Source organism: Rhinopithecus roxellana, chromosome 3 (assembly GCF_007565055.1).
Source record: "Rhinopithecus roxellana isolate Shanxi Qingling chromosome 3, ASM756505v1, whole genome shotgun sequence".
Classification (NCBI taxonomy): domain Eukaryota; kingdom Metazoa; phylum Chordata; class Mammalia; order Primates; family Cercopithecidae; genus Rhinopithecus; species Rhinopithecus roxellana.
Genome location: NC_044551.1, coordinates 5,078,490 through 5,091,450, shown reverse-complemented (window position 1 = coordinate 5,091,450; position 12,961 = coordinate 5,078,490). Strand labels below are relative to the sequence as shown.

Below are 12,961 nucleotides of genomic sequence, written 5' to 3'. Positions count from 1 at the left end.
CCAAAATTCCTCTTTCCCATTGCTTCACAAACTGTAACAAATTCTCGAAATTTCAGCCAAGATAATATCTGGAAATGCTACAGTACATGCTAGAAATAGCTTTTTAAAAGATATATCTTTCTTGATAATCCATAGGGAATCATTCATCCATCCACCCATGAGGCTTTTTCAGAGACATTAACTTGACAGATTATTTAAACCCCCCATTTGGATGATGGTATGATGGTGGTGCACACGTACACACACACACGCACAGCCTTTTCTTGTTTGCTTTTAGAAAATTATTGAAAAAGACTTTAAATATTCTCACTATCTTTAATTTATCTGAACACTGTTTCATAAGTATTATTATACGCATTTTACAAAGTCAACAAATACACTGGTTTGCCTCTATTGTGATCATTAACACCAGTTTACACTGCCCAGAGTTTCTAAAGTTAAAATCTCTAATTACTTCCTTCAGAAGCTTGTGGTCATTTTGTTAGAAATGAATTTAAACCATATCTCATTTTTAGTTCATTCAGGCTTTATGTCCTGTAGTATCAATCGATATAAACTTTATGTTGGTTTCATAATATTTCTTGATGCTGTCAACAGGCCCAGTTTCTGCATACATTTATTTTAGGTGGGCTCACCACCTTTGATGAGGCAGGAGACTTGAGTTTCAGTCTTAGCTGTGGCACTCACAGTCTATGTGATACTGAACCAATTGCTCACGTCTTCTGGGGCTCAGTGTTCTTGTTTATCAAATAGAGATAATACCATCTCATCTCAGTGTTGTTGTAGGATTCAATTAAGTTAATAAACATAAAATTTCTTGATAATTTAAAAGCATTGTTGCTGTTCTCTTTAAAATCAAAAAGTATTGTTTCTGTTCTTTTTAAAGACTGAAACTAATATCCGTGTCCTCCTTAAAGATATATTTATTTGCAAAAGCAACTCTATTAAGGAAAAACATGACATGCAATGTGTGAACATGTGGGGAATATGCAAGTGTTGTAAAGGATTTTAAGTCTAAGGATCCTTAAATAGAATGACAATGATATATCAGGTGAGCCACAGTGACAACTACATATAGATATTATACATCTTAGTTTGCCTGTGAACCATTCAACTAAAAAATTTCAAATAGAACAATTAATCAATGTAGAGAGCATAGCAAAAAATAAATTCAAATCAATGATGCAATACCTCTATTCCAACCAGCATATTTTTCTTTCTTCCACTCTCTCAGGCATATCCTATTTTATTTAAAAATGAAGTCAATTAAGAAACTCTACAAAATCAATCAGCCCACAGATCAAGCTAGAACTCTTGTTCTTATTTAATGTTTATTAAGGGCTCATCATCACACAGTATTTTTCTATTAAAAGGTCAAATATACAAAGTATCATGCTTGCCTTCATTCTATCATCGGGATCCTACATAGTGTAGCGCTCAACCAAAGGGGAGAGAGAAGGACATCCACCTCTTCAAACAAAGGGTCTTAGCAGTCTTGGCTGAAAAATGAAACTTTCATATTAATTTATGAAAGTCTGCAGTCTACACCAATTGTCAGAGTTTAAATTGATCTCAGTTGAGGTTATCAACTACAATTCTTATTCTTCCCAACCAACAGGTACAAGAACATCTCCAACAAGGGTACCTAAGGGTGTGAGGCAGGTAAAGGGTTAAAAGCATATATGCAAGCTGAAATGATGTGTACACATCAGGGTTATGACAGTTTGGCTGGATCCCTTGTACATAGTGTATACAACAGAGAGACATGCTCACACACACACACACACAAAACTCAGATAAACACAAATTTGAACACCATTATGATTTTCTGATCAGTCCAACCTACTGTCAATCAGAGTTGGACAAACAATCCCAGCCCTAGATTTTCCTGTTTCCGCACCCAGACCTGATTTACAATTTATAACTGCCAAACTTTGTGTCCAGACTTGTGGCTTGGAGGTGCAGTACATCGATGTCTGTCCACATTTAAGGTTAGATGACGACCCCTCTACTTTACTATTAGATGTGTCAAGGATCAGCAGCTCCTGAAATCGTTTTCCTGTGCCTGTGTAGGGGAGGGGATTCACGGCGTGGAGGGCCTGGGACAGGGAAGAAAGGAGCTGTCTCTGGGTTATCAAGAAAGGGACCAAACGTGGGCCCCACATCCACCTCCATGCCTGAGTTAAGAATCTGGAGCTGACTCCTCAGAACGGCTGTAATTGGTCCTTTACACTACTCATTTCCTCGGAGAAGCAGCGGTCAACTTCTATTAAAACTCCCGGTTGATAGGAGGCTGCCCTGCCCTGTCTTCCGGAGCACTTACGTTAAGGGGAAATCACTATAATCAAATCTCTACGTCTTGCCTGCTGCTAAAACAAGGCGCTTTCTTCCTGGGATTTTGCAGAGACGACTGATACACACACAGTCTCCCTACACACAAGCTCACACACACCGATACAGTGTAACTCCCACAGCGTCCTCGCTCCTTTCTTCCCTCCCTCACCCCCTTCTTTCTCTCAAGGATTGCTGAACATTTTGCTCCAAACTCTTCAAGTCACCCACGTGTTTGTTCTCCCCTTTTGCTGTTCAATTTACTTCTCCACCTGACGAACAGAAACGCGAGTTGTTCTCAGGCTTTTAGCTGCAATCCTGGGACCAGCCTTTCAAACTCCCCACTCCTCCCTAGTCAGAGCAGCCCCACCGACCCTCCTCCCAATGGGGTGAGTGGACAGATGACTGGGTGCTTTCGCCGGTCAAATCCCGCAAAACCTTCACCTTCTCTTCTCCACTCAGAGCAAACTGATTTTGCCTGTTTAGTTTCATTAGCCAGGGTGGTATGGAAGTGGGTGGGGAGAGGGCTGGTGCGTGGTACAGAAAACTGGGAAGCGCGCGCACAACACACACACACACACACACACACGGCCCCAGTTAACATTTATGCAGTACTTTTGGAGGGTCCCTTACACACACCTGAATAGAATACTCTCAGTAAAGGATAGGCACACCCCTGTTTGTCCTCCCCCAATTTCCAGACTAGCATTTGACCCTGGGTCTAGAATTGGTGGTGATAAGCCGACTTAGATGGAGTATTTGAGAAGAGGGGAGGTGACCCTTTGCCTGAATGGGGGAGGGGGCGCTCTCCACTCACCGCCTGAGTCCCTGGAACGAAGAGGGCCAGGACATCCTCGATTTCTTCAGGCCGGGCCGGTGGCCGGTTTCCACCGCGTAGGACGTGCGGTCCATGGCGCGACAGTACAGGTAGCGCTCGGTGTCCGAGTAGCCGCGATGCCGGACGCGGCCGGTAGCCCCGCTCGAGGCGTAGCGGCCGCGGGCAGCCCCGGTTGGCGGCGGGGGTGGCGGCAGGGGGGGCGGTGGCGGCGGCTGTAGCGGACACTGGGGCTGGGGCTGGGGCGAGGGTGGCGGCGGCGGGGGCAGGTGGTGATGGGGATGCAGGAGGCGGAACTGGGGCTGCCGGAGCGGGTACTGGTGGTGCTGCTCGTGCCTCCAGAGATGCTTGGGGGCTTTTAGCGTGGCCCCGCCGGCGCTATCGCTGCCCTCTCCGCTGCCCGCCCGGGCCGGCGCGCTGCTGCCCTCTGCCTCCATCCTGACTCGCGGCTCCGCTCCCTGCTGCCCAGCCCGGGTTCACCGCCCTGGCCCGAGCGCCTTCCTGATGCTGCTGCCGCCGCCGCCGCCGCCGCCGCTTCTGCAGCCCAGCAGAGGCTGGTGCTCAGCTTCTCACTTGAAGGCGCCAGAGCCTCAGGGCTACCGAGAGGGGGCCCTGCCAGCGGGAGGGGTCACAGAACGCGGCAGGGCTCCTTCTACCGAGGCTATGGCAGAGACGCGCTCCCGGGCTCCCCAAGTCACCAAGACTAGGGTGCGCGGTGCCCGGTTTCGCCAGAGGTTGGTCCTTCTTCCTCCCTTTCTTCTTCCCTTCCTTTCTTTGGGCGCCGGCGGCAAGAGCAGGGATTGTCAGCAACTCGAGCTGCAGAAGCAGCAGCAGCAGCAGCGGCGGCGACAGTGGTAGCCGCCTCCCCGGTCCAAGGCACCGGAACCCTGATCCCAGAGCTGCTGAAAAGTTGGACAGCTCCAGACTGGCACGCCGGAGCTGTGACTTTCTCCAAAACCACTCCAGCCAGTCAGGAGTCAGACCTGTCCTCCTGATCCTTCCCCTCGTCGTGCCCGCGCCTCCCTCCCCCACACTGCTCCTCACTGCCCCGAGGCTTCCTCTTCACCTCCGCTTGCCTCAGTGCTCTTCGAGAAATGGAGTTTGGCGATTCCTGGCTAGTTCTCAGAGCCTGTTGACGATAAGCCCCATGCTGGCGCTTCCAAAGATAAGGAATGTGACCTGGCAAAGTTGCCTGGAATATTGTCTATACACGTCGCCGAAAATTTGGATCTGGGTGAAGATCCAATAGTAAGATTAATTCAGTCTCTTTCCCTGACATAGGATAAAACATTGTGTGGATCTTTCCCATAGCAGGGAGAATGCCCAATGTTTCCTCTTGAAGATCTTTCTCCAACCTGGCCCCGAGAGTGGTCCTCGCTGGAAATCAAGGCGAGTCGTCTTTAGTTGCAGAGCCATGGCTGAGCCTGCTGGCCAGAGTTAAGGTTGAGGCACCTTTTCAATTACAAACCTCTGATTATCTTTGGTAGTCTCTACCTTCAGTGCCTGCCTGCAATTTGCCTTTCTACCACTTCCAGCAGAACACAGCTTTATTACCGAAGTGTTTTAAAAACATGTTGCATCAATATTCACAGAAATTAGAGTCCTATGAGGCACTAGAATCCAAATTCAACTTTTGTCTTCCTTTAATTAGCATGTTCCTGCAGTGTCAAATGTTTTTAAGAAGCCAAGAGGATTTCAGAGCAATATGTAGACACTTTTTTCCCTGTACCTTTTTAATTTTACCATATTAAAGATCAAATGCAATTTGCTTACTGTTAAAATAACTCTAGAATTTTTCTTTGTGAAAGTTACCACAGTGCCATCCATTATTTGAACGATAATATATTTAGGACTCCCAACAACTTGTTGGCTGTGTAATTATTCTATTCTTCCCACGCACTCAGTCTTAACATAATTTCATATGTATATTTCATGCATATCATGTAATGGATGCTAGAGTAACAGAATCAGGAACCATGTCTCAAACTCTCTAGACTGCTGAAAATTCAACACTCTCCACATAGTCTAGGTATCACTGGGAAAATAACGGCAATGAAAATAAGTGCTCACTTTGCTTACCAGCAAGAACAGTCCATGAAATGTGCAAGTAGCAGGAGAAGGCCCTCATCATCTCTTCATGCTATTTATTTATTTATGGTTGGAAATATACCTTTCCTCCATCAGTTTAATATGAGCCCTCTGCTCATATGTGGACTACACACCAAATCTGAGAAAGGTTGTGTCTTAAGAGAAACAAGGTAGTCTCCTAAGCACCACTCCCCACTATGTAGGACTAAACCATACTTTACAAAGGCACTCTTTTTGCCCCTTTGCAGATACAAGTGTAACTGGTGGCAGTGGTCAAAGTATTTTCCATGCCTAGGAGGGCACTAAGTCAGTATTTTCCGAAACACAAAAGGAGAGAAATGGAAGTGTTCTGCATATAGACTGCCTCTTTTCTTTTAATTCATTGCATTATTAACATCCAAAACCATTTTAAAGAAGTATACAAATTTCTTCTTTCCCCTGAAATGCTTGCCACCTTTCCCCTCAATATAACTGTGGCAAAATACCTCTATCTGAAATTCTTATTCTAATTTCTCATATACTAACACCACAAGTAACTTATAATTTTTTTCCAGATTAAATTGGAATAATTAAAATCTAACCTGATTTTCACTACCAATTCACTCCTTCCTTTTAACTCATGAATACTTTATTTCTTCTATATTATCCATTGACTTTTAAAAACTGTTTGTTTTGTTTTTACTATGTAATTGCAAGTCAGGAACATTTTAAAATAGAAGAAAATAATTTAATATGTTTCCAACTTGTAGAGTTTTTAATTTATCTTATAATTCCAAAAGATTATTGATAGTAGTAGTTTCTTGTGTGATCTTTGAGGTTACAGCTTGATTTCCAATCTACCACTTCCTACCCATGTTACTTTAGCTAAATTATTTACCCTCCCTGTCTCTCATATGCAAAGTAGTACTAACATTACCTACTTCACAGAATTTTGCAATTATTTAATGAAATAATACTTAGCACAATGCCTTATATGCAATGAATGTTTATAAAGGTAGCAATTTTTATTATTCCTGCCAGACTGGGAAGAATCCTAAATATCACTTTAATCAGTAGTTCCCAGCCTTGGCTGCACCCAGGGAATATCACCTGGGGGAGCTTGAAAAAAAAGTCTGATGTTGAACCCAGATCAGTGATTCCAAACTTTGATGTTATCAGAATCACCAGGAGAGGTAATCCAGCAAAGACCCAGGCTGCTTGAAGCAGGATAGGGCTTGAGGCTTTATACTTTTAGCAAGTTTGTGAGAAGATGCTGCTTCAGAGTAAAGTTTGATCATCATTACCCTGCCTAGACAAATAAAATCAGTATTTCTATGGGAGGATCCAGGCATTGGCATTTTAAAAAACTCTTCATGTGATTTCATACATCAGTAACTACTGATCCAGACTTACTCTCTCATTATATGGTTGCAAAAACACTGTAGATACTATTAGTTGACTCGCCTTTGTGTCTCAAATACTTCTAGGGAAATCTAGCTTGTAAGCAAAGTTCTCATGAAAATATGCACTTTATCTGTTACTCTAGTTGCCTCTATGCTAAAAGAAAATCTTATACTGTTGAATATTGAGCATTCCCAGCCTTCCATTTAAAAACTCTTCTCATTAATCTAGGTATTTCCTACTTATAATTAAATCAACAAAAATGTAAAATATTCCATCTACCCATTGGTTTTCCCTGCTTATATGTTAAATAAATTGTCCATTTTTCCCAATAGTTGACCATAGATTTTGGAGTTTTACGGGCATAGTCTGAGAGAGATTTTGTGAAGCATTGGGTTAGCATGGGGCATCCTTGAAAGCTATCACTACTTACCATTAGCACATCTATATAAAAGGTAAAAATCAGGTAAATGATCAGTATATTTTTCCTGAACAAACTTAAATAAGCAGTTAGTTGGTGTCATTACCATGCGTTATGTCATTACCACCCCCACCCTTTTCTGCAAATGCATTTCAAATCTGTCCAAAAGATACAATCAATCACTCAATGTGCTTCTGGGCAATTAACAAGGGAGAACATTCTTGTCAATAATGATGGAGAGTTCTGGCAGAAGTGATGTCAATTAACAGCTAGCAGAGAGCAAGCACCATTTCTATCCAGAACATAGAGTGAGATGGCAAGTGGCAGTAACTAAGGGTCCATTTCTATCTTGGTAATGGGAGGAAGATTTTTTTTTTACTTTTTTAAAAATTATACGTTAAGTTTTGGGGTACATGTGCTCAACATGCAGGTTTGTTACATAGGTATACATGTGCCATGTTGGTTTGATGCACCCATCAACTCATCATTTACATTAGGTATTTCTCCTAATGCTATCCCTCCCCCAGTCCTCTACCCCTCAACAGGCCCCAGTGTGTGATGTTCCCCTCCCTGTGTCCATGTGTTCTCATTGCTCAAGTCAATGGGAGGAAGATTTAAAGGAGACTTTCACTTTGCATACATTCTATGTATACTTGAGCACATGAGTGCTACTTCATTTGTAAAGATGGCCATTTTGATGCCCAACAGTCAGCTTAAAATTGGAAATTTTCATCATTAGATGTGTTACAAAAGGCTAAACTCCTGTCTAATTACATATCCAAAAGGCATTGAAAGTCTCAGATTTCACTTAGGTCTTTAATGTTGAGTAGAAACAGGCTCTTTGGGTATTTCCTTGAGATATATGAAACGCTCTTAAATTTGTCAAAACCTTTACATATACGAGATAACAGTGTCAGTATTGCCACTATAATTACTAGTATTAAAGTTCTATCATATTGTTTCCAATGTAGTATATTAGGCTGCTTTTCAGTAATTTTTGTGTAATATGAAATAAACAGAAATATGCAATTAATATGAAACTAAGAAATGCTGTACTTGAATATCCTTGTCTTTGACTAGCACACTAATGCAAATTTAGCAGCACACTAATCTCCAACTAGTTAGAGGCTCAGTATCACAAAATTAATTTTGTAGCTTTCTAATGACACCATTCCACTTGTCAGCTCAAGGTAAAAATATTGCTTACCTACTGTGTGCTAATCCTTAGGACGACTTTGATATTGCCTTCACAAACATGCACAAAAAATTACTATCCTCAAGGAGTTTTGTGCCTTGCAGAGGAAATAAATGAATAAGCAACTACAATTTGGGAAGATGGGGGGAATAGATATACTGATGCAGATATGTAGTGTCTGCTAGTGTCTGCTTTGAAAACACAGGAAGAACATCCAACTCTCAGGGTTCAGCGAGTCCTCACCAAAGAGAGAATGGCATCTAATCTGAGGCCAAGACCTCAAGTGCACAGTGAAATTAACTACTATCAGTATGTATGAATACATATGTGTGACCACGAATGTGTGTATGTCTTGAGGAGATGAAGGAGTAAAGGCATTCTGGGTAGAGACTGGCGCAGACAATAACTTAGAGATGAGGGATATTATGGGGCATCAGACATTCAGAAAATGGCAAATAATTCTATAAACCTGTGAGGACAGCTGAGCAATAAGCAGAAGCCTGATAAAGAATTACTTCTTATTCCGTGTTCCCTAAAGGCAATGTAGTGACTTTGTATACATTATCAAAAGGACCCCCTTCTGGGTGGAGCAGGTTTTAAAGTTGATGAGTAGGATGCAAAGAGAGGGAGAAATAACAGATATGACAGAAGGAAGGAAAATAACAATATGTTGTCACTGAGAAGATGGGGTTGGGGGATACTGAACTTCAGGGCACAGATGGAAGCATTTGCCCAAACTAGAATAAAACCAACATTTCCACTGTTACAGGGAAGGAAGGGGTGAGGATTGATTCAGATGGAATAAATTTTATTGCATTTATTGAACAATTAACATTGTATATTCTGATTCTGGCAAACATTTTCCATACATTATTTGATTTAGTTCTTGCAACAATATGATTTTTTCTTCACATTTTAACATTATAATGATCAGGATGACTCTTTCAGTGAAAACTAAAGAACTGTGCTAGTCCTCTGCCAATGTTGAGAATAGCCCATGTGACTCTAACTCTACATAGAAAACACTTGTTCACCTGATTGTCTCAACATTAATTAAGTCATTTAACCAATATTTATTGAGCACTTAATATGTGCCAACACTAAGTTCTGGAGATAAAAAGTCAGTAAAGAAAAGTTCTGGCCCTCCTGTTCTAATTAAAAGAGATAGACACCTAAGCGTGTATATATATATATTATATATATATATATATATATATAATATATATATGCGTAAGTGGTAAATATATATACACACACACACATATATATGCTTAAGTGGTAAAATATATGTGTGTATATATATGCTTAAGTGTTTATTCTGTCTCTTTTAATTAGAGACATATAAATAATATGTCAGATAGAGGAGCTCAGTACTATGAAGCAAACTGAAGCAAATTAAGAAGTTGGAGTGTGATGTTTGGGAGTGCCATTTTGTATTGGCTGGCAAGGAAGGCTTCTCCAAAAGAGTAATGGTAGAGTGGCCTGAAGGAAGCAAGGGAGTAAGCCAGCACTCCGGGCTGTGGGAAAATCAAGTGCAAAGACATAGTAGCCAGCTTGTTATGGCTGAGTAATAGTAAATCAACCGGTGGCCTGGGATGAAGTCAGGTGAAAACTGTTTGGAAATGAGAACAGATCAAGGAAGTCCATACTGGTCATGGTAAGGACTTTGGATTTCTGACTTGTATTCATATAGCTACAGAGTGATGAACTTTCCACTTAACTAAATTAAGACTGGCTGGGCGTGGTGGCTCATGCCTGTAATCCCAGCACTTTGGGAGGCCAAAGTGGGTGGATCACTTGATGTCAGGAGTTCAAGACCAGCCTGGCCAAGACCCTGTCTCTACTAAAAATACAAAAGTTATCCAGGTGTGGTAGTGCACAACTGTAACCCCAGCCTCTCTGGAGTTTGAGGCAGGAAAATTGCTTGAACCCGGGAGGTGGATGTTGCAGTGAGCCACGATTGCACCACTGCACTCCAGCCTGGGCATCAGAGCAAGATTCCATATCAAAAAAAATATATATATATACACACACACACACACACACACATACACACACACACATACATATATACTATTTACTTAAAATGTCTTCAAAAGTTTACACTATAATTATTAATACCTCATTGAAGAGCTAAGCTATTTTGTATGTAGGAAGAAAATTACAACATGGGTGGGAGACAAAGATGTACAATAAGTGAAAAAATATTTCTTTCTGGGAGAAAAACTGCACTTCCATATCTTATTGAAAAGCAACAAGATATTCATAAGAATGATATTGGAAGCTGTATATTCTTTTAGCATTGAAATGACTATAAAATCATGGTCAGTCACACAGTAGCAATACAGTTAAAATGAGTAGATATTACCAAATCCCTCAGAAGATGTCATAGAAGTTTCAAAGTGACTGATCTGTGAGACCTGAAGAATGATTATTCAGTTGCTAAATGTCCATCTGTCACAAGCTCTTAGCTGACTTTTAAGAGATGTTTAACTTTTTGTGGTTGATAATTACAGTTTTAATAAAAATGAATCAATATGCTTTGAAATGTCACTCTTGATCTCAAAAATGTAAAAGAGATTATGAAAGAGCTTGTCACTTTGAAATTAGGCCCAACTACCAAAGGCTAAAACTGTAAAACTGTGTAAGGATCTTTAGATTCTTAATGTAGAAAAGATTTAATCTTATAGTTTGAGATGATGAAAAGTAATGTGGTAGGTAGGCATTGGTAAGGCAAAATGTATGCATTTTTAAATGACTTAAGAAAATGTAAATTTAAACTAATAGTTCTCATTTTAAAAAGCTTCTATTAAGTTGGCTCAACTATTGTAATTAATGGATTTCTTAAAATAGACGAATTATAACAGCAACTATTTTACATATGAGGAAACTGAAGCATATGGGGACAATTACTTAACTAAGGTCAGATACCTGCTGTTTCAAAGCCTGGATTTCAGCCTTGTGAAGCTAAGTCCAAAACTTGTGATCTTGCTTGGAATGACAAATGGGAGAAATTAAACATAGGCCTTTTGAAAATAAAATGCCAATCGATGAGTTATTTAAGAATACCAGTCGATGGGTGGTTTAATATTTCAGTTAATATCATCCTAGAGCTCTAATTATGTATTAAACCACCCATCCACTGATATTATTAGAATAGTATTAGAGTATTCATGCAAGGAAGGATTTGTTTTAAAGATACAAAAGCAGTTACAGCGAAAGACTGATACACTATACTAACATTTGGAACTTTTGTTCAAGAGTGATCAAGAAAGTGAGAGAATAAGTCATAAATTGGAAGAAAATATAGCAACCCATGTAACTCTGAAAGGACTATTTCAAAATAAATACTCATATAAATCAATGAGAGAATAATGGAAAAATAGTCAAAATACATGAAAAGGCATTTCACAGAAAAGGAAAGCAGAATGGTAATTAAACAGATGAAAAAATGACCAATCTCATTAGTAATCAGGGAGATGCAAATAAAGACCACAGTGAGAGGGCATTTTATGTCCACGAGGTCAGCCAAAAGTGAAAAGCCTGATGACACTATGTATTTGAAAAGATGTAGATCAATGAAAACTCATATACTGCTGGTGGTAAAACAATTTACCATTATCTGGTAAAGGTAAACATTCACATACACTACAATTCATAATTCTACTCCTGGGTACACAGCACAGAAAATGCCTTACATGCAAATACACACACACACACACACACACACACACACACACACACACACACCCCAGACTGTTCATAGCAGGATTCTACACTATAACACATGCTAGAAACAAAGTATATGTTTAGCAGGAAGGAATATTAGCACAAATGTTACATCAGGAAGCCATGAACAACTACAAAAAGCAACCTGGATGAATCTTAAAACGCCCTGCTGAGCAAACAAAGCAAGCAGCAGAAGACAACAAACAGAATGCCATCCTTATAACACTCAAAAACAAGAAACAAATAAGAAAACAAACAAACAAAACAACCCCTAGGAAGACACAATAATATATTTTGGTGTAGTGCTTCTCAAACTAATGTGCCTGTCAATCAACAGCAATTCTTGTTAAAATACATATTTTGGTTCAGTAGGTCTGGGGCAGGGCTGAAATTCAGTATTTCTAATAAGCTCCCAGGCAATGTTCATGCATAGATCTGTGGACCATACTTACATAGCAAGATTTTAGAGGATACATACATATATGATTTTTAAAAAGTATTAAAAATGGAAAGGTTATGCAATTCACGAAGTTTCAGATGGTTGTTACCCTGTGAGTGGTGAAGGAAAAGATGGTAACTGAGAGAAGGAAGGAGCTCAGAGGTAGATACAACATATTGATAATATTGCAGTTCATAAATTATATGCTCTATAACCTACATATATTATAATGCTGAATATTGTATAAGAAAAACCATAAGGGCAATTAAAACCCACAGGACAGGGAACTCACGTCACCACCAGCAGAAGAGATGAAACTAAGTGAGATAGGAAGAAGTAGTAAGCAATGTGAAGTTGAATATTCCATTTTCAGAAGAGAGAGCTGCAGGCCAGTCATCAACACTGTATTTGTAATCTCCCCAGATTAAATAACTGGGCAGACTTTTAAAACTGTTGTAGCATGAAATTTGGGGAACCCAAATAGAACTCTGAGCTAAAAATAACTACAGACATCTTTAAAATAAAATTGATCCTCCTCTCAAA

The 12,961-nt window shown here is 40.2% G+C and overlaps 1 protein-coding gene across 2 annotated transcripts in view; it reads right to left on the bottom strand.

The window, feature by feature from the left end:
- PDE4D (phosphodiesterase 4D) overlaps positions 1–12,961 on the bottom strand; it is a 1,457,192-nt gene that overhangs the window by 956,603 nt on the left and 487,628 nt on the right. The window contains exon 1 of one of the 2 annotated variants that reach the window (XM_030926714.1): positions 3,149–3,260. The exons of the other annotated variant lie outside the window; for it this stretch is intronic. Coding sequence (XP_030782574.1) covers positions 3,149–3,243 — 95 coding nt within the window. The 5' untranslated portion in view covers positions 3,244–3,260. Of the gene's footprint in view, positions 1–3,148; positions 3,261–12,961 lie in introns of those variants that run through there. 2 annotated transcript variants of the gene reach the window in all.